This window comes from Bufo gargarizans, chromosome 5 (assembly GCF_014858855.1).
Source record: "Bufo gargarizans isolate SCDJY-AF-19 chromosome 5, ASM1485885v1, whole genome shotgun sequence".
NCBI lineage: Eukaryota > Metazoa > Chordata > Amphibia > Anura > Bufonidae > Bufo > Bufo gargarizans.
Window position 1 is genome coordinate 186,242,043 of NC_058084.1, and position 22,447 is coordinate 186,264,489.

A 22,447-nucleotide genomic window follows, 5' to 3' on the forward strand; every position below is an offset into this window, starting at 1 on the left:
CCAGGTAACACATAACATGTAACTCGGCCTGGGCGATCCAGGTAACACATAACATGTAACTCGGCCTGGGCGATCCAGGTAACACATAACATGTAACTCGGCCTGGGCGATCCAGGTAACACACAACATGTAACTCGGCCTGGGCGATCCAGGTAACACACAACATGTAACTCGGCCTGGGCGATCCAGGTAACACACAACATGTAACTCGGCCTGGGCGATCCAGATAACACACAACATGTAACTCGGCCTGGGCGATCCAGGTAACAAGACAAAAACATAAAGTATAGTATCAGCTGTGGCTGAACCTGGACAAACGAGGTAACATGCGGCCTGTGCACCTGAGAACACACCAAAAGTATGAACAGAAGCGCCCTGAGGAGCTGGGGGCTGGAGCTTAAGAAGGTAAAATGCCCCTTCAGGCTGACTTTTCAGCCTTCCACACAATGTCTGATTTTCATTTTTTTAATTAATCAGGGGATAATCCATTTAAGCAGTTTTCCATACAAATGATGCTATTTGCAAGATGTGAAGAATCCTAAAAAAAACTGATCAGTGAGTGTGGACCCACTGTGCCAACTAACTGGTTTGTCTTTGGACTAAATGCTAAGGCCCCTTTCACACGGGCGAGTATTCCGTGCGGGTGCGATGCGCGAGTTGAACACATTGCACCTGCACTGAATCAGGACCCATTCATTTCTATGGGGCTGTTTACATGAGCAGTGATTTTCACGCATCACTTGTGCGTTGCGTGAAAATCGCAGCAAGCTCTATTTTGTGCGTTTTTCACGCAACGCAGGCCCCATAGAAGTGAATGGGGCTGCGTGAAAATAGCAAGCATCCGCAAGCAAGTGCGGATGCGGTGCGATTTTTCACGCACGGTTGCTAGGAGACGATCGGTATGGAGACCCGATCATTATTATTTTCCCTTATAACATGGTTATAAGGGAAAATAATAGCATTCTGAATACAGAATGCATAGTACAATAGCGCTGAAGGGGTTAAAAAAAATAAAAAATAATTGAACTCACCTTAATCCACTTGATCGCGCAGCCCGGCTCCTCTTCTGTCTGTCTTCTGTGCTGTGTGCAGGAAAAGGACCTGTGGTGACATCACTCCGGTCATCACCATGGTAAAAGATCATGTGATGGATCATGTGATGACCGAAGTGATGTCACCACAGGTCCTGTTACTGCACACAGCACAGAAGACAGACAGAAGAGATGCCGGGCTGCGCGAGCAAGTGGATTAAGGCGAGTTAAATTATTTTTATTTTTAACTCCTTCGGCGCTATTGTACTATGCATTCTGTATTCTACAGAACACCGATCCCAAGGCCGAACTTCTGTGAAGAAGTTCAGGTACCAAATATGCAGATTTTTCTCACGCGCGTGCAAAACGCATTACAATGTTTTGCACTCGAGCGGAAAAATCATGCATGTTCCCGCAATGCACCCGCACCTTTTCCCGCAACGTCCCTCTGAAAGAGGCCTAAGGCCCCTTTTACACAGGCGAGATTTCCGCACGGGTGCTATGCGTGAAGTGAATGCATTGCACCCGCACTGAATCAGGACCCAATTTTTTCTATGGGGCTGTGCACATGAACAGTGATTTTCACGCATCACTTGTGCGTTGCGTGAAAATCGCAGCATGCTCTATATTGTGCATTTTCCACGTTGAGAAGTGAATGGGGCTGCGTGAAAATTGCAAGCATCCGCAAGCAAGTGCGGATGCGGTGCGATTTTCACGCACGGTTGCTAGGAGACGATCGGGATGGAGACCCGATCATTATTATTTTCTCTTATAACATGGTTATAAGGGAAAATAATAGCATGCTGAATACAGAATGCACAGTACAATAGCGCTGGAGGGGTTAAAAAAAATAAAAAATTATGTAACTCACCTTAATCCACTTGCTCGCGCAGCAGGCATCTCTTCTGTCTTCTTATTTGCTGTGTGCAGGAAAAGGACCTGTGGTGACGTCACTCCGGTCATCCCATGATCCATCACCATTGTAAAAGATCATGTGATGACCGGAGTGACGTCACCACAGGTCCTTTTCCTGCACACAGCACAGAAGACAGACAGAAGAGATGCCGGCTGCGCGAGCAAGTGGATTAATGTGAGTTAAAATTTTTTATTTTTTTTTTTTTTTTTTTTTTTTTTTTTTTTAACCCCTACAGCATTATTGTACTATGCATTCTGTATTCAGAATGCTATTATTTTCCCTTATAACCATGTAATAAGGGAAAATAATACAATCTACAGAACACCGATCCCAAGCCCGAACTTCTGTGAAGAAGTTCGGGTTTGGGTACCAAACATGCAGATTTTTCTCACGCGCGTGCAATACGCATTACAATGTTTTGCACTCGCGCGGAAAAATCGCCGCAACGCACCCGCACCTTTTCCCGCAACGCCCATCTGAAAGAGGCCTAAGAGTTATTCCGGCGATCCCCTCGTAGTCACCCTTTCACCCCTGTACAGGGAGCTGGACTTCACAGCAGGGGAGCAACCAGTCCGCTACCTTTTGGGATAGTCCTTGGCAGCTGACACATTGGGGTCAGGGACTCTGGTGCCAGCACCAAGATCTCACTAGAATCGCAGGTACAGTCTGAACAGTCACTTATACTGATTTTGTGGTTATTGGCAGAACTTGACTGTAAGAAACTTGGCTGGATGGCTGAGGTCAGGGGTACTCAGTCAGGATGGGTACACAGCAGGAATCCAGATGGGAACACCAACTGGTTAACGCAAGTCAATCACTGAAGCAGAAGTCATCCAAACACCTTAGCTGTTCATAGGGAACTTTAAAGAGGTGCAAAAATTGGGACGTTTGGAAACCCCTCGCACTTGGCCAGACCTGTTAAGGAAATCTTACATATATGCTTCCTGGTGCTGGCTCCCCCATCCTTCTCCTCCTGGCCTGCGATGCTCTGCTGGGCTTCTTCTGTGAAAACATTTGGTTTGACGCTGCCTGCAGCCAATCACTAGCCACAAATGGTCACATGATGAAAGGGGATCTGGTCACTGGATCGGGAGCAGGAAGCCGGCACTGGGAAGCGGGTAAGTAAGCAAATTGCGGATCCGAAAAACATGGACACCTGCAATGTGCGATCCGCAATTTGCGGACTGCACATCACAGACACTATAATAGAAAATGCCTTTTCTGGTCCACAATTGCGGACAAGAATAGGACATGTTCTATTTTTTCCAGGAGCAGAATTGCGGATCCCGAAAAAAAGGAAGCGGATCCCGGAAATGCGGATTCGCATCCATTCTAGTCCCATTGAAAGTGAATGGGTCCACAAATTGCGGAACGAATGCGAACCCAAATTACGGATGTGTGAATGGATCCTTAGGCTCCATTCACACATCCGCAATTTCGTTCTGCATTTTGCGGAACGGAATTGCGGACATATTCATTCCTACGGGGCAGCACGATGGGCTGCCTGAACACGGAATTGCGGATCCGCACTTCTGGGTCCGCATTTCCGTTCTGCAAAAAGATAGAACATGTCCTATTCTTGTCCGCAATTGCGGACAAGAACAGGCATATTCTATTAGTGCCGGCAATGTGCGGTCCGCAAAATGCGGAACGCACAATGTCGCTTTCCGTGTTTTGCGGATCCGCGGCTCCGTGTATCCACAAAATAAGTTGCGGACGTGTGAATGGAGCCTTACACGTCTGGCCACCAAAGGACCCTCCATTCTACCACAACCCCTTTAAAGGCATCATGTAGAGAAAGTCAATACAAGCCACTTACTAATGTATTGTGATTGTCCATATTGTCTCCTTTCCTGGCTTGATTTTGATTTCCATCACATTATACACTTCTCGTTTCCATGGTTATGACCACCCTGCAGTCCAGTAGTGGTAGCCATGCTTGCACGCTATAGGAAAAAGTGCTGGACTATGAGCACTCCTGCAGAGAAGCCGGTGCCTTTTCTTATAGTGTGCAAGCACAGCCACCGCTGATGGATTGCAGGGTGGTCGTAACCATGGAAACGAAAAGTATATCATGTGATGGAAAAATGAATCCAGCCAACAAAGGAGACAATATGGACAATCACAATACATTAACAGGTGCCTTGTATTTGTACTTTCTGTACATGATAAATGCCACTTGCGGAAGTAATACAACCCCTTTAAGTTCTGACACCCTCTGCCTGGAGAGAGTGCCTGAGCGGGGAACAGACAAGTAAGCTTACATTTACAGGTCTGGCCAAGTGGGGGGTATTTGCCAAACCTCCTCCCTCATCCTCAGGAGTCTTATATACCCAAGGACCCTCAGCCATTGGCTGGGGAAGGATTTGCAGATACCGCACTGGCCCTTTAAGAGGCCACAGGTGAGCATGGACATGCCCTAAGGGACCAGAGGCTGGAGCAATGGAGACAGCAGCGGGCACATGAAATGTGTGTCCTGGAAACCTTACTGTTTAATAGACATTACCAGAGTTCATCTGAGAACTATTAATTCTTGGCTTGTTAGAGCTGCGATAAAACAAATGCAGTGCAAATCCCTTACCTAGCTGACCATGCCAGCGACTATTATGTAATGAAGCAATTTCCGAATTTTTTCTCTGCCTCTTAGGAAGAACAACAAAATAAAGCTATTTCTATTTCGTTAAATCCCCCTTCACCAAAGCAGCTTAAGGGTCACGGTGAAGTCTCTGAGCTCCTTAATCCCTAACAAATATGATTGAATTCAAGAACGGAAAGATAATATATTGGACAAGAGCAAAGCTCATTGATTATTCCACATAGTCCTGTCATCTCCAACAGAGCTGAAAAATAACAGGCGGACGCCTGAGACAATTCACACTTGCACTCAATCCCCCATCATATAGACATACACCGGGAGAGCTGACACAGCGTCTAATCTCCTTCACTTACCCTGGGTTCACACCTGAGCGTTTCTGAGACGCGCGTTTTACACGCGTATTTGTCGCACGTTTTTATGCACGTTTTTTGCAATAGTAAACGCACGTTTGACGCGCGTTTGTGTGATTGACTGCAGTGTTGTCCAATGAGTCTATGGCCCAAAACGCGCGACAAACGCCCCCAAAAAAGCTCAAGAACTTGTTTATGCGTCGGGCGTTTTACAGCGCGTTCAAACGCGCTGTAAAACGCTCAAGTGTGAACCAGGGCCATAGGGAAGCATTGGTTTTCACGTGTTGAGCGTTTTACAGCGCGTTTGAACGCGCTGTAAAACGCTCAGGTGTGAACTTAGGGTAAAAGTCCAGCCAGAAGTCTCTACTATAGCAGCTAGGACTCTGGTGCTCACTGCAGTTGGCAATGAACTTCCTCAAACTTTGTAGGAAACTTGATGTGTTTTAGGCTACTTTCACACTTGCGCTTGATCGGATCCGTTCTGAACGGATCCGATCATATTAATGCAGACGGAGGCTCCGTTCAGTACGGATCCGTCTGCATTAATAACTTAGAAAAATTTCTAAGTGCGAGAGTAGCCTGAGCGGATCCGTTCAGACTTTCAATGTAAAGTCAATGGGGGACGGATCCGCTTGAAGATTGAGCCATATGGTGTCATCTTCAAGCGGATCCGTTCCCATTGACTTACATTGTAAGTCTGGACGGATCCGCACGGCCAGGCGGACACCCGAACGCTGCAAGCAGCGTTCAGCTGTCCGCCTGGCCCTGCGGAGGCGAGCGGAGCGGAGGCTGAACGCCGCCAGACTGATGCAGTCTGAGCGGATCCGCATCCATTCAGACTGCATCAGGGCTGGACGGAAGCGTTCTGCTCCGCTCGTGAGCTCCTTCAAACGGAGCTCACAAGCGGACAGCAGAACGCTAGTGTGAAAGTAGCCTTACTTGGTGGATCCGTGGGATAGCAGAAATCTATTACCAGAGCATAGATGGGATTTATCATTAGGGTAATATTTGGAGTCGGTTTTCCTGGAGTCTGCTTTGGTGTACATTGCGCCAAATTTATTAAATGTCACATGTTTAAATCTGACTAATCTTTAAACCTAAGGGCTCATGCACACAGCCGTCGTTTTTGTCCGCATTCAATCCACTTTTTTGCAGATCGGATTCCAACCCATTCATCTCAATGTGACCGCAAAAGATGCGGACAGCACACCTGTGTACTGTCCGCATCCGCAAGTCCTTTCTATGGCCTCGCAAAAAATAGAACATGTCCGATTCTTGTCCGTTTTGTGGACAAAGATAGGACATTTCTGCAGGAGTAAAAAATAAATAAAATGGCATCATGCACTTGACCGGATCCGCGATTTGCAGACTGATTTGCAGACTGCAAAACACTTACGGTCGTGTGCATAGGCCTTAAGGCTACATGCACATGACAGTGAAAAACGGACGTGTGATGTACAGTACATTTTTTTAACAGCCATCACATGTCCACTTTAACACCAATGGTAGCCTATTCACACGGCAGTTTTTTTTGACTGTCGGTGAAAAACTGACATTTTTCACTGACAGACTGCCCCCATACAATTGAATGGGTCCATTTTTAACATCCATTTCTCAGAAAGGCATCAGTGAAATAAACGTCTGTTAAAATTTTTAACAAAAATTTGTAGCCTTACACTTTTGTCTAGAAATGCTACTCTCGTTTTCTACACCTCCCTCCCCTCTACTGGAGTGACTTTGGGACTTTGCAACTTTTTTTTTAAAAGTCCCAGTCATAAATCTGGAGGGAAACATAGTAACATAGCCAACCGCACCCACTTTTCCACAGAATTTTTAAAAGTGTAGTGGGTGATATAAGAAATAAAATTAAAAAGTCACAAAAATTTTGCAAAAGTGACCCCAAAAAGTTGAAACGGCCATATTTTGCGAATTTTTGAAGACAGAAATATAGAGTACAGGGCTTGATAAATTCCCCCCCCCCCTTTACTGTCTAGGCATAGAACCTTGCAAGTTCCTGACGTATTATATGACATCATATACCGCACATGATACACCTGCCGTACTTCATGACAGTATATGATGCCGCACATGATACATCTACGGTACTACATGACATCATATGATGCAGCACAATCAGTAGCAATTAATTGCATTTCTCCATTTGCTATAGATTCCTTTCATCCACAGGTGCAACCCATGTACATCGTGAGTTGTAACTGGACTAGGATCCTGTGCCCGTAACTTATTTACACCGAGAAGCTTAGGGACAGCAGTGCTGGCACAGAAGCAATATTCTCAACTGTTAAAGTGCTCAAAGTCTATGTACACCTTTTTATGATTGCATTTTACTAGTTTTTTAGCTAAAAAATTTTTTTTCAATTGCCCTTTTTTAAAAATATTGAGCTGTTCTGTCACAAAGGGTTAAAGGGGTTCTGCAGTTTTTTAAAACTGATCTATCCTCTGGATAGATTATCAGCATCTGATCGGCGGGGGTTCGACACTCAGGACCTCTGCCTCCAGAGGATAGATAGATCATCAGTTTTTAAAAAGCTGAAGAACCCCTTTAACTGTTTTTCTAGCTGTTTGACAGGTATTTTCACGTTGTCATCTAATAAACCTTCTCTCTAAACTACAGAGAGGTCATAAACAGTCATTTAAGACACATTCTATCAGTAAGATAAAAACTGAGCTATAATGAGTGTTTACAACGTCAGAGAGCAGAGATAAGGAGCCCATCAGGTCCTGGTCTGCCGGAAAAGACAGAAACAGCCTACACCAATTCCAAGGGCCGAAAATAAAACTTAAAGGGGTATTACCAACTGAAATACTGTATTTTTGGCATATTGAACATACAGTATATTTTATAAATGTTTAGTTACAGTTCCAGGACTCCCATCTAATAGGAGAATACATGAAAGATACATGTAAAAAGCCATAAGACATAGACATACATGTCTTTTACCAGATGTTTGGGGGCTGCACAGAATGGTATCGAGGCCCGCATGTGGCCCCCGGGCCGCAGGTTGTACACCCCTGTATTAGAGCATGTCAGCTCTGTATAGAAAAAAGGACAACATATTTTGAATAAAGACCAATTCCCGCAAAAAATTTTAGCTCAAAATTAGTACAATGAAATAATTTTAAAAAATTGCCCATAAAGGTGTACATAGTCTTTAATCACATAAAGGAGGTTGGGGGGGGGAGTGCATAAAAAAATGGTTTATATTCGTTTTATATTCTATATATCGTCCATAGGCTTTCATGGCAGATGTATGCCAAAACAATGGGGGTCATTTATTATACTGAAATATGCCTATATTAGGCGTATTTCAGGCACAGATGGCAGAGCAATGGTTACTTGCGCCACCATCTGCGACTTTTCTCTGCTCACGACAGGTCTAAAATTTTAAGCATGGCATGGGAGTTTCAGGCATAGAAAAAGGGCTAAATGTAAGACAGCTGTCTTAAATTTAGAACTTGTGGAGGATCCGCCGAAGTTATGTAGAGGCCGGCACCACTTTATAATTTCGGAGGATCCTCCACTAGGTCAGAGATAAGAAATGATTCACCTGGGTGTTCCTCCTTGAAGCAAATAGGTCTATCTGAGGGAACCCCCATTGGTGGCAGATCTGAAGGAAAACCTCCCGGTTTAGGCACCATTCGCCTGCGTCGAGACAGTGTCTGCTTAGAAAGTCTGCCGCAGAGTTCTCTGCTCCTTTTGGGTGAACAGCCGTCACTGAGAGGACCTTCCTCTCTGCCCAGTGCATTTTTTTTTTCTGATAAGTCCTGAAGTAGAGGGTTTCTGGTTCCCCCCTGACGCTTCAGGTAACACACCGTAGTCACGTTGTCTGACAGAACTCTGATGTGGTGGTTGGAGAGAAGGTGTTCGGCCGACTTTAGAGTCTTCCATACCGCCTTCAACTCCCTGTAATTTGAAGATCTGTGGCTGTCCAGGCTGGACCATCTGCCCTGGAAGAAATGATCCTTCAGATGGGCGCCCCAACCCCACTGGCTTGCATCCGTGGTGATGACTATGGATGGAGACGGGTTCCAGGCCACCCCCTTCCTTAGATTTTCTGGGTTGGTCCAACAGGATAGAGAACTTAGACACTGCTTTGTAAGCGCTATCTTTGAGTCTAAGGAATGATGATCCCTGTCCCATGATGTCAGGACTGCGGACTGTAGGATCCTGGAATGAAACTGAGCCCACGGGATTACTGAAATACATGATGTCATCAGGCCGAGAATCTTCATTGTCTCTCTTAGAGTATGGACCTCTCTTTTCTGGAAAGATACCATCTTTCCCCTTATCTCCTGCTTGGACTCTAAGGAAGGAGAATTGATTTTCTGTGTCTAAGATAACTCCTAGAAATTGCTTCCTGATGCTTGGTACTAGGTCTGATTTGGGGTAATTATTACCCAGCCCAGATCCTTGAAAAGGGCTATGGTCTGATGGATACTGCTCTCAAGATTCTGCTTTGTGTCTGCAATTAGGAGAAAATCGTCCAGGTACGGAACAATCCTTATCTGCTGTTCTCTTAGATACACCACTACCTCTGTGATGACTTTTGTAAAGATGCGAGGGGCCGACCAAATTCCAAATTCCAAAGGGGAGACACTGGAACTGATAATGAAGGACAGTCCCCTCCTGGATGATTGCGAACCTGAGATATTTCTGGTATAGAGGATGAATCGGGATGTGATAGTAGGCATCCTTCAGGTCCATGGTACCTGAAATTAACAGGATTGCTGACTTTATGGATTCCATCTTGAACTTGTGGTAAACTAATGACTTGTTCAGAGACTTCAGGTTGATAATTGTCCTGTAAATTCCATCCGTTTTTTTTATTAGAAAGAGACTTGAATAATGACCCAAGTATTTCTGATTCTCCGGAACCTGGACTATAGCATTTAATTTTAAAAGTTTCTGTAAGTCCAGACCTAACTGATTTTGTTGCCCCACCGAATGGAATCTTGTGATTAGGAATCTTCTCGGGGGAGGACTGCGAAATTCAAATTTTACCCCTTCTCGGATGGAATTGAGGATCCACTGATTTTGGTTAACCCGAGTCCAGGATTCCCAAAACAAGCGGAGCCTGCCCCCTACTGGCCTGATGTCATTGTTTGCCTGGGCCTGAGTTAGGATTGAAGAGAAGTTTTACCTTTCCCTCTCTCTGAGGATGTAAACTGCCTAGAGGTTTTACGAAAGGGCTGCACTGTTTTTTTTGCCTTCTCTTCCAGAAACCCCTTCTTTTTGTCCGTTGCACTTTCCAGAATGGAATCGAGGACCTGGCCAAAAAGGTATGCTCCGGTAAAGGGAATTGCACATAATTTATTTTTAGAGGCAACGTCTCCCGTCCAGGATTTGAGCCAGAGGGCTTGTCTTGCTGTATTTGTAAGAGCGTCATTTCTAGCTGCGAAACGAATAGACTCAGCCGAGGCATCCGCCATGAAGGACACTGCAAATTTCAATAAGGGTAAGGACTCTAATATTTCCTCCCTAGAAGTCTTCATCTTGAGATGCTCTTCCAGTTGCTCTAGCCATAAACACCTGGTGCGGGCTACCGAGGTTGCTGCAATATTAGCATTAATAGTGGCTGCAGAAGATTCCCAGGCTTTCTTCAGAAGTCCATCCATCTTTCGATCCATGGGGTCCTTTAACTGTGAGGAATCCTCGAATGGACGTCTTCTTTACCACCTTGGCCACCTGAATGTCGACCTTCGGAATCTCATCCCAAAGTTTTGTTTCCTCAGGGTTGAAAGCCAGCCTGCTTTTGAATTCTCTGGGTACATAGAGCTTTTTGTCACCCTCTTCCCATTCATCTTTAATAAGATCCTGTAAATAAGCATTCACCGGAAAAAGCTTTCTTTTCCTGGCCCTTAATCCGCCAAACATCTCGTCCTGTACTGAACGTTTCTGCTCCTCCTCCTCAACCGCCATGGTCTGTCTTACGGCAGTTAGGAGCGAGTCAAGATGTTCTGTGGAAAACAGATATCTCCTAGGTTCCTCCGTCACGGAAGGGGGGATCTCTTCCTCCAACTCGTCCGAAGGGTACACGGTTTCCTCCTCCGAATCCAAAACTAAGTGTACTCTGGCACGCTTGGACGGAGGGGAAGAGGGGACTGGAAGGGAAGGGGGCTGACTCATTCCTGTCGCCTGTACTTCCTCTCTGACAATGGTTCTCAGCTCCTCCAGAAAGGACGGTTGTTCCTCCTTCAGGATCTTTGCTAAGCAATCAGTGCAGAGGGCCTTCTTATATGACTCAGAAAGCTTCTTAGTGCACGTTGCACATTTCCTAGCTTTCTTCTTGGAGTCTCCATGCGGTCTATGTCCCGTCTCCTTTTCCACCTTAACAGGGGGAGAAGGAGATATAAAACTGGTCCAGTAGGAAGTGACGTGGACCGCGTCAGCAGAGGAGCGACGGAGCCGCCGCTGTGCGCAGAGCTCCATCGGAGAAGCCGCAACAGCGTCCTGGTACCTGCGGCCTGCAGCAGAGAGAGGTACCCGGAGAGCTAGGGGACCCCTTCCCAGAGGGGTGCTGGCTTTAGGTCGCGACAGAGGCTGAAGAGGAGAGGCATGAGCCCCCCGACCAGCCTCGGCCTAGTGATGTTCCCTACTTCTAAGCAGGGATTCCTTCTCACTTCTCCTATCCCTGTAGGGACAGGAAGAACACTGGTGGGAGGGTAGGGGAGGGGCCTTTTAACCTCTCACGCTTCCTGTCCATACAGAGATCCAATAGGACATCCTCCAGTGGGTACTGTCATGGAGGGATGTCCTGGAAGCAGGACGATACAGCGCATGCGCGGGATCTCAGGATGGAATTGTGCCTGAAAGAATCCAAAACGCCATAAATCAGCTGCTTGACTTCAAGCGTGAAAGCCGCTGCCCCCTTTACCTAAAGAACCTCATTTGCACATGGCCTGCGGTGGAATAAAAGTTATTTTACAGCGCTCATGCTCCTTGGACATGATTAGAAACCTAATGTCAACAGTTGTAAGCTACTGCTGGCAGTTTATGGTGCTGACAGGTTCCCTTTAAAAGTTGAAGGAGAGGGACAATTCCGAGACTTCTACTTACTGGATGTAGTGACACCAACAATAAACCTGTAGTTCATGAAGCAGAGATGCTGGCATCACAGCCAAAAATCAATTTACTGCATAAGAGAACAAATCTTACAGTCTTTCTCACATGTACTGGGCTCTTTTCTACCGAGGAATGCTATTTTAGCCTTTTCTGCTCCTTGGACAATACACAGCAGACATCAGAGGAAGGTGTTGGAATTTGCAAGAAATAAAGCTGCGCTCAAATCTCTAATCCCCCCAAACATACAGAGAAAGATTAGAACTCGTCCAGAGTATGAGCCAGCCAGAATCTTTAGAACAGGTAGAAGTCTTCTCAAATGATGTCCACCCATACGTTGTAGAAAACCTTTCCTCCCTAAACGTGACTGTCCCTTGCACTGCTCCCTTTGGGGGAGAATTTAGATTCTGCCTGTATTCATAAATTTCTAGGAGGAATAACAAGAACGACATCATGCAGAGTTCTAAGAAAAAGATGCTCCAGGGTTATTATTTCATGGAAAATACAAGTATTTACTAAAAAGGACTTCTCAGTAGAGGTGACCAGTCCTCTTCAAATTAAGTCTTATATAAAAGCTTCATTCAATAAATCCCTTCTTTATCACTTTAATTGTACGTGTTTTTATATTATATATTATTTATACTTGTATATTATTAAAATGTTATAAGTAAAAAAAAAAAAAAAACATACACAAGGTATCATAATAAGCGAGCACATAATAAAAACTGTTTTGGCTGTAACCTGTGGAAAAATAATACACACCATTCCCATCATGGCCCTTAGACATCTTGGTGCCAGGTAGACCACAAGAACCTCCCAAGTAAAAAAATTAGATATCCACCTCGCTATGGATGCCTAGTCTTGGTTTAGCTAATAACAACCCCTATACTATGTACCGTATACACTGACATTGTAGAGGGGTGCTGTCTGGAAACCATGCTCTCTTTGGGGCGTTCCCAGGTGGTGGGTCCTCTGTTGTAGCTTAACACACGCATACATGCACCAGCTCCCCACTTCTTAAAGGGCTATTGTTTACCAATGCAACTTCTCTCCAGGCAATGGCCAGTTGTCACACACTTAATAAGGACTCTTCCCCCATTCTTAGTGCCTGAGTCTGCTAAGGTGTATTGTTTCCAAATTAATTTTCCATTAGCCCAGCCAGTTATTGGACTAGGACTATTATCTGCTGCTATCTTGACCTCTGCCTGCCTCTCGCTTACCCTGATCTATGTCTACCCACTGCTATGGTACCACAAAATGGTGTCTTCTAACCCCATGTACCAGCGGTTGCTAATGGAAACTATGCCAAGTCTAGTGACCAGGGGACTCCCTATGGTAAAAAGTCCATACCTCCTCAAGGGGGCTAAGGGTGAAAAACTCACAATCCCTTAGACTATGCTCCTCACCCAGTTTAGCCCCACTTCAAATCTGTTGGCAACCCAGAGGCTCCACGCCATCTCCAGTTCATGGCAATAAATCAGATGCCAGCTACCGATTTTTTAAACGCAGGACTGTTTTCACTGGTTTTGATAAATCGTCCATATATAGAAACCATGAATAACCATATATTTTAACAATAAAACTTTTATTTCACTGTATGATTCCTTTCACATGAAAACATTTCCCATTGATCCTTGTCATCTGCTTCAAAGGGTCACGTTCCCTGAAACAGGCTATTGGGTTAAAAGGGTTGTCTGAGTGATGGCCTATCTCCAAAATAGGCCATCACTAGCCCCCCTCCGCCAACCAGCTATTTGGGTGTACCTCTCTTGCTGGAGGTTTGCACTGGAGCTACACAGCATTGTCAACAATGTAATGGAGGGAAGGAACTACTGGTGCCAACTTCAGGCAACAGAGGTACATCGAACAGCTGATCGGCAGAGTCCATCACTTAAAAACAAACAGACAACCCTTTTAATGAATACATTCTTTAGCCACCATCCCTAAATGTGAGAATTTAGAGTTCATTAAGCCATACTAAAGCGCCTCTCGTTAGCCCCTTTCAATACTACAAGAAATTATTCTTTTACGCCCCCGCACCTATTATTTGCATATTTGTATTCACTAAGAACAGTCACTTTCTTTTTATATGTAAACCCCACTGGTTTTCATAGAAGTGGGTATGGTAATGACTAGGAACTGTAGTACTGGCAAGAACTGGAACACTGGAAAGCGAGTTTATTTCAGGGTAGAAAAATGCTAAGGGACGACAACCTTGTAGTTCCAGATTATTAGTAGAACGCAAGTTCAGAATGTACTTTTTGGAAATGCGTCACTATAAAGGGGATTTAATTTTAACCCTCTCTTGCCAGCAATATAGTTATTAAAAAAGATGTCTGTCCTAACAGGGTATTTGGATGCATGCAATAGCGTCCAGTGCTCAGACCACCCCTAGGAGAGCATGTGGCTGTTATAGGCAAGGCTCAGATTCTCCCTCAGCCCCCAGGAGATGATGATGGGTCTGCTATGCACGACAACATCTCAACAGTACTCAAGCATACAATTTATTAATCCAACAACATAAAAAAAATAAAAAAAAAATAAATGTTTATTATCTTTTGTATGTTAAAGATGGATTAATAAATAATAATTGGACCAGTATCGGGCGAGTGGCACAAAGTGGTTATACTTCGATAACACGAGGAGGTCTTGTTTTTGAGGGACGAGTTATATATATTTTTTCTTTAATAAAAGTGGCACAGCATCTGTGCCCATGCCACATGGTACATTTTTAGCAGAATGGGAGATTTTTTTTTTACTTCAACTAGTGAACTTTTACATTTACACTTTTTTTTCCCCTGAACTATAATACATCGGAGTACTGCAATGGAAAAACTGAAAGGCGGGGATAAAAAGCATTTCCACAAGACAGTGGGGCCTTTTATCTTTTCAGGCTGTCAAATCAAATCGTCAGTTTCCATGACTATGATCAAGGAAAACAGGAGAAGAACAGCGCTCCAGGTAGTTCTATAAATGATGTTGGGTTCCCAATGCCTCAGGGTTTGGTCCAACTAGCCCCGACAAAAATATCCACCAAGATAAGTAATGGTAGATGCATGCCTAAGAAAGACATTAGAAGAGACATCGCATCTGGAAGAAATCACCTTTTTTTCACCTACACGGAATTCTGCTTCCACCATTACTTACTTTTTTCCATGACTATGATGTCACAGTTTTTTTTTACGGTAGGTGCCGCAATGATATTACTGCTGCCATTTCTGTAAATGTACATTGAAATGTCTAAATCTGTCTAGAATCTGGATACAAATATATCCAAACATGCTTCCATGTTCAGGAGTTTAGGAGTACGGTCACTGATTTATACTAGTGGTATACCGTATTTTTTGGACTATAAGACACACCAAGGATTTAGAGGAGGAAAATAAGAAAAAAAATTTTTTCATCAGACCTCCAATCAAAGCCCCAATCCTCAACAGACCCCCAAATCAGACCCCCATATTAGATCCCCAAATCAGACCCCCAAGCTCTATCAGCCTCAGATCAGACCCCCTATGAGCCTCAGATCAGATCCTCATGAGCCTCAGATCAGACCCCCATCAGCCTCAGATCAGACCCTCATGAGCCACAGATCAGACCCTCATGAGCCTCAGATCAGACCCCCATGAGCCTCAGATTAGACCCCCATCAGCCTCAGATCAGACACTCATGAGCCTCAGATCAGACCCCAATCAGCCTCAGATCAGACCCTCATGAGCCTCAGATCAGACCCCCATCAGTCTCAGATCAGACCCCCATGAGCCTCAGATCAGACCTCCATCAGTCCTCGGATCAGACATAAAAAAAAAAAAAAACTTACCTTGCTTGTTCCAGACGGTGCTGCCATTCTGAAGATCCAGGACTCACTGCTTGCCGGTACTACACTGTGACCTGACGTCACACAGCATCAGGTCATAGTGCGTGCCTACATTCATGCTGTACACAGTCAGAACACAGTGCAGAGCGGGACTTGGAAGAAGACCGATGCAGTGTTGTACTTTAACCTCCCCGTGCCTCCTGCAGTGCATCTTATAGTCCACAAAATACGGTAATTATAATGCTAAAACACAATCTAAAAACGGTGTCTCTATTAAAAAAAGAATACATATGACATCTGTCTTTATAAAGGTGCCTTAAGTTACCTGCATGCCTCGCATCTTCTGAAAGCGGGCTACTGTATCGCTCAGTGTGTAAACCCGAACGTGCCCCATGTGCAGTTTCCCAGATGGGTATGGAAACATTGACAAGACATAATACTTTGGTTTTGAATTCTGTAAAATAATTTTAAAAATAATCCATTAGTGCAAAGCACACTTTGGACATTAAAACCCACCATTATGAGCTGCAGGCATCATTGTTTCATTGTGCATAATAAAATGTCTATTTCCCATTGCTATTTGTAAAAACCAACGAGAGGAAATACTGTTCCAACAAAAGAAACTAATGATGAACACGACTGCTGATCGTTATGTAACTACACAGATAGGAATTAAAAATAAATGCTCAACAATGCCATTTCATTTTTGACACTTTTCCAAGACAATTTTACTTATCAGAGTTTTAAAAAACTTTCAAGGTTAAAGACAAATCCAATCAGATGAGATAAAGAAATAATCAAACTCAAAAACAATATAAAGTCCTCTTTTGCTTAAAGCGATTGTCCAGTATTTTTTTTTTTTTACAAATGATGGCCTAGCTGATCGTGGGGGTCCAGCTCCGATGCCAGAACTACATAACTCCGCTCTTGGTGTAGTGGACGGAGCTGGATACTGCCACGCAATTCCGACTTACTTAATGGGAGCAGTGCTTCAGTAACTAGCATGGTGTTATTCCGGAACCGACTTTCTTCTCCTTCTCCTTTGCAAATCTAGTTCCCATATGCCCTATTAAGTGAATAATGTAGAGATTCTTCGAAAAAGAGGAGCTATTTATTTGGAGGGCTCAGCAGATTCATATACAGGGTGGCCCATGAAAAAGTAGCCCCCCCCACTATCGCCAAATCAAACTGCCTAATAGTAAGTCTGTCTTAGTTGTCCATAGCAACCAATCAGAGCTCGGCTTTAATTTTTTCAGAGCTCTGTAGGAATTGAAAGCTCTGGGCAACTAAGACTGATGTATTATTCAGTTTGATGAAAGTGGCCTATTGTGTCAGAAAGATGGTGTTCTCCCAGGAACAGCGAATAGTGATTGCGGAAGGCTATGTGGGGAGCAGATCGATTAAGGAAATGCAACATTCAAGTGACTGGGTCAGCATCCGTGACGCAGAATGCACACGGCTGGTGACCCATGTATTGCGGAACCGCCGTATGCAGTCAGCAGCACGGGCACGGAACCCTTACGTTTATCTCAACAAGTGGGTGCATCACAAAAAACTTGTCAACGAGTGCCGAAATCTCTGAACCTGAAACCGAATAACGTGTGTGCAGGAACTGAACGAGTCTGACAAAGCTAAATGCGGAAATTAGTGGACTTGGTGGCTGACTAGAAGTGGGCTACTTTTTTGTGGGCCACCCTGTATAATCCAAATGGCAGTTTTTTCCCACTGATAACAATTGATCAAAGGGATCCCGTGTTCAGATCATCATTAAGAGACATGTCAAACAGAAAGGGGCAATCATTAGGACAAGGACAATTTCTTTAACCCTTTCATTGACAAGGACATATCTCATAAGTCCTTGTAAGGTGCAATTCAATAGCCAAGGACGTATCTCGTACATCGTTGCTACTGATGGCTGGATTTCAGGCTGCGTATCAGCTTGAGAATCAAGCCAAGTCTTGATTCTATGCCTTAACACAAGACCAGGAACATGGCACTAGCGATTTCTAAGTGCTGTATCTTGTGACTTATCACAGCTACAGCCTTAATCCTGGGTCTTGTTTTAAAGCTTAGATTGTCAGGTTTAAAATAAGACCAGAATCTTTAAGTATTACACAGCCTGAGATATTCCAGGATAAAGAAGCCCTCTCCCATTCAGCCAGCATGAAGGGGTGGGGGGTAGCAGGGAACACACTGACAGACTGCACAAAGGACAGACATAGATTTTATCTCTCTCTGTGTAACTGTACGAGTCCCCAGGGTGGGGTAATATGGATTTATTTGCATGTTTTCAACCCCCTTTACCAATCAGAGACTTACTTGCTCTTTGATTGACACATATGGGGGAGGGGATAGGAGTGTGAAAAAAGGAGTGTGAAGATAAGTGTAAAATATACAGACCGCTTCTCTAGTGATATTCATTATACGTTCGCTACAGTAATAATGATACATGTGTAATACATGTCTCAGATGGAAAAGATTTGTATCCATCAGAAAAAATATCTTTGCTCATTGACTGCCACCATAAATGATCGTTTTCAATTATCTAAGTTTTTTTTTTTGTGCTCATATTATGGATGCAACAACCGGATCTCATGCGGTTCATCAAAACTATAGGTAAGACGCTCTAATTAATTTGCTGATGAACTACAGGAGGTTACGGTGTTCTGTCCATAATATGGAAGTAATAAAGCAGCCATATTATTCCCGTTTGAAAGCAATCTTAGTTAAGGCATTATATTAGGTTAAGGGATTTATCACTGTTAATTAGGGTTACTGTTTGTATAGAGGGATAGAAAACTAGAGTGAGCGAGTACTTGTTATTACACTGCAACACCGAGACTTCAGAGACAACGGGCGGTGTAATGAAGAGGAAGCAGAGTTCGTACGGAGCGCCACCTCCTCTTCAAACAGCTGATCAGACCCCTGCCGATCGGATATTAATGACCTATCCTATTCTGTCTTCAATTTGTCATTATGGGGTATTGAGTGCAGAATGACGGGGGGAGGGGGGGGGATAAAATGTGAAAAAAGTGAAAGGGTGTGAAGACTTTTTAAATGCACTGTAAGGTATTTCTGTATCACCTTGATCAACAATATAGTTTAAATGTTTTGAGAAAACAGAGACGTTAGGAACAGCCCCTTGGGCTCGATTTTCAGAAGAAACTAAGGCATTCAGATCTATATATCTAAGGTATATTACGGACATGCTATAGGAGATCTATCTAGCAGACTCTGTAAACAGCTCTACATGCAATATCTAGGTGACAGAATCCCTTCAATATAGTTTTTATACAGACATAATACTTACATCTAATTCATTGATTGTGGTAAAATTGTCTTTTATCTTGTGCTGCCAAAATGTTTCCACCTTTCTTCTAGTTTCCAATCCATATCCTTTCTCCCACTGTCCGGTCTCACTGTATATGGTCCTTGTGATGCCATGACTTAAAACCCATGGCCAACGCTTGGGTAGAGCATTCAGCCTTCCTTTCAGACAACTACTGCAAAGTCCAAGTCCTATCACAGAAGGGCCCATTCTCCATAGAGAAGACTCCTATAAAAATATTTTTAAAAAACTGTAATATCACTACAAACAATACACCAATCATAGGCAACAGCATGTCTGTGCTTTACAACATAAATCCGATTTTATTAACATAAAGTAATAGGAATGGGCACAAAAATACACACATTTACATGATAGCCCTATATCGCTGGATATATGAAAGGTTCCAGTACTTTATAACATACCATGCATTTTAATTCCTTGTCATTCTCTAGTCATATGCTTGCTGTCAGTGAATGGAAGCATAACTGTATCTAGTCTTAGCAATAATCTGGACTCCAAGATAATACACTGCTCAAACCAGGCCTCATACACACAAACGCATTTTTGGTCCGCATTTTTTGCGGATTAGATGCGGACCCTTTCACTTCAACAAGGCTGCAAAAGATGCGTACAGTATACCGTGTGCTGTCTGCATCCGTATATCCCCACAAAAAAAAAGAACATGTCCTATACTTGTCCGACAAGGATAGGACTGTTCTATACAGGGTAGGAAGTCTTGTTCCATAAAATGCGGAACACACATGGCTGGCATCTGTGTTTCTCGGATCCGCAATCTGCGACCGCAAAAACAGAAGCAGACGTGTGCCCTAACGGAGAGAACTGTGTAGCTGCTGCTTAGGCTATGTTCATATCTGAAGTGTATTTCCGTTTTAATGGCGTATTAAAGGACAGGCACCAATGGCGCCCGATGGACCTCAATAACTATAATAGGGTTCAGTCATGATTTAAAGGAAAAAATAGCACCACAAGTTGACCTATTGTTTCTTGCCTTTCGGGGTGGGATGTGCAACGGTGGCTGCAAATGGAGCCTCTAATGCAGATGTGAATACGGCCATAAGTGTCTGGCTAGTAGAACTACGTGTGTACAGTTTGCTGCTATAGTATACCCCACAACAGCGAAATCTTCACACTACCACAATGCCCACAGTGCCAGGCATAATGCCCTCATTAGTAAGAGCCACTGTTCCCCCATTATATTGCTACCAGCCATATTTCCCTCTGTGACTGGTAGCAGCCACAGTTATTGCCACCGGCCCCCATTTACCCATCTGCTCCACCAGTTGAGTGCATAGGATCTAGTAGACGCACATGAGCGTCTGTCGTATGGAACATGTCTAAGGGTCTGTTTTGCATGCAGTTCAATGGCTTTCATCTAGCGTTTCCATCCATTTTGTCAGGCGTGTGAAAATAATACGAAGAAAAACACACAGCATCTCCTGAAAACCATCCGTGAAACTGAACCACACACGGATGCTTTCCGTATGCTGTCAGTTTTTTTTCACTGACCCACTGAGTTGAATGGACAGATCGTGAGGTAGGACCCGCACCTATACTTAGAACAGAGCCCACAGGGTGAAGGAGGGTGCGCTGTGCATGCGCGGCCACCCTCCATTCATTTCTATGGGAGTGCTGGCTCGGCTATTTCCATCAGCCCCACAGAAGTGAATGGAGCGGTGGCTGCACTTCTGCGGTATGCTTCCCATTCATTTCAATGGGACTGACGAAAATAGCCAAGCGGTAGTTTCAACACATTGAAATGGATAGAGGGAGGCTGTGCATCTGCAGTGCGTCATCCTTCACTTTGCAGGCTCCGTTGTAATGTGCCCCCAATGTATGAGATGACAGAACCCCTTGAATCCCTCTTGATAGAGGGCACGCTGGCTCTCCTGACTTCTAACAGAAGAACAGTTTCATAGAACTCTGTGTTCTGTCCTTCCTCCTGTTATTCCTACTATTTATAAAGAAATTGACAACTGGGTGTTACCTAGTGGGGGTGGGGTGTCCTCCACACACTCCTAGGAGACTGTCCAATCATTGCTGTCAATGTCAGACTGTGCAATTACAAACCCCTTTTGAGAGGAGAAATAGTATTATTATTATTCATACAAACTAACACCAGAACCAAGAGTATGAAGGAAAGATGCTGCAGGATCGTGCTTTCCTGGGTAACAGACAGGTCAGGAGAGGTGAAGATGGCGTCACACTACCCTGTATGTACAGCACAGTATGACACCGGCTGTCCCCATGGTCTGAGCCCCTGATAACCACAGCTCACGGTCTCCATACATAAGGGAAGCCTACAAGTAGCCAGGTTTTAATGGACTTGTATTCTGGGACTTGTAGTTCCACAGAAGCAGTACAGGACATTCCCCGTCCCCAGTGCTGTAACCTGCTCCACTCACATGTCCTACCTCAGGAGATGCTAGTTCCTAGTGAGTGAAAGGACCTTCCATGATGTCACGAGCACGTGATCAGTCACATGAGTGGGCGGAGTCAGGCTCCGGGCTGTGCTGTGTGGGGAATGACTGCGCTGCTCAGAGTAGGTGACACACAGGCGACCTGCTGCACTGTGCAATGGCGAACGGCCAGCTGGTTCTCAGCACTGCTTCACTTCAGTCACACAATGCCCTGCACATGACAGACAGGCAGAACCCTATGTGTGGAAGGCTAAGGCGCTGTTCACGTCTGGTTTTAGATTCCTATGTGACGGGACCTCGACGTTGTAATTACACTGCGAGCAGGTGAAGGCAGCGCTCCTACAAACGCTGCTTTCTCTTCAAACAGCTAATGAGGGGGGGGGGGGTGCCCAGAGTTGGCCTCGCACCCATCTGTTATTTATGACCGATCCTGAGGATAGGTCAACAATATAAAACAGCGGACAGCCCCTTTAATTACAGTGATACCAAATACATATAGGGGTCATTTATTAAAGGGGTTGTCCAGGTTCAGAGCTGAACCTGGACAGCCCTCCATTTTCCCCCTGGCAGCCCCCCTGACATGAGCATCGGAGCAGTTCATGCTCCGATGCTCTCCTTTGCCCTGCGCTAAATCGCGCAGGGCAAAGGCATTTTCTGAGTTCCGGTGACGTACCGGGGCTCTCTATGGGGCTGACAGGAACCCCGGTGACGTCACCGGCACTGATGGGCGGGATTTGGCTCTGCCCTAGCCAGTAAAACGGCTAGGGCAGAGCTAAAGCCCGCCCCTCAGAGCCGGTGACGTCACCGAACACACTGCTGGGCGGAAGTTACCGCCCGGCAGTGTGTTATTGTAAACACAAGAGCCTGTGCCCTGCGCGATCTAGCGCAGG

General features: G+C 44.7%; 1 protein-coding gene across 1 annotated transcript in view; it reads right to left on the reverse strand.

Annotated features, from left to right (window-relative positions):
* The window catches only part of LARS2 (leucyl-tRNA synthetase 2, mitochondrial), a 185,240-nt gene extending 163,644 nt beyond the window's left edge, over positions 1-21,596 (reverse strand). Inside the window, exons 1-3 of the mRNA XM_044293661.1 lie at positions 21,552-21,596; positions 19,099-19,344; positions 16,114-16,242 (exon numbers count right to left, since the gene is read on the reverse strand). Of these exons, the coding sequence (XP_044149596.1) occupies positions 16,114-16,242; positions 19,099-19,326 (357 nt within the window). The 5' untranslated portion in view covers positions 19,327-19,344; positions 21,552-21,596. The remainder of the gene's footprint in view (positions 1-16,113; positions 16,243-19,098; positions 19,345-21,551) is intronic.
* Positions 21,597-22,447: the final 851 nt, after the last annotated feature.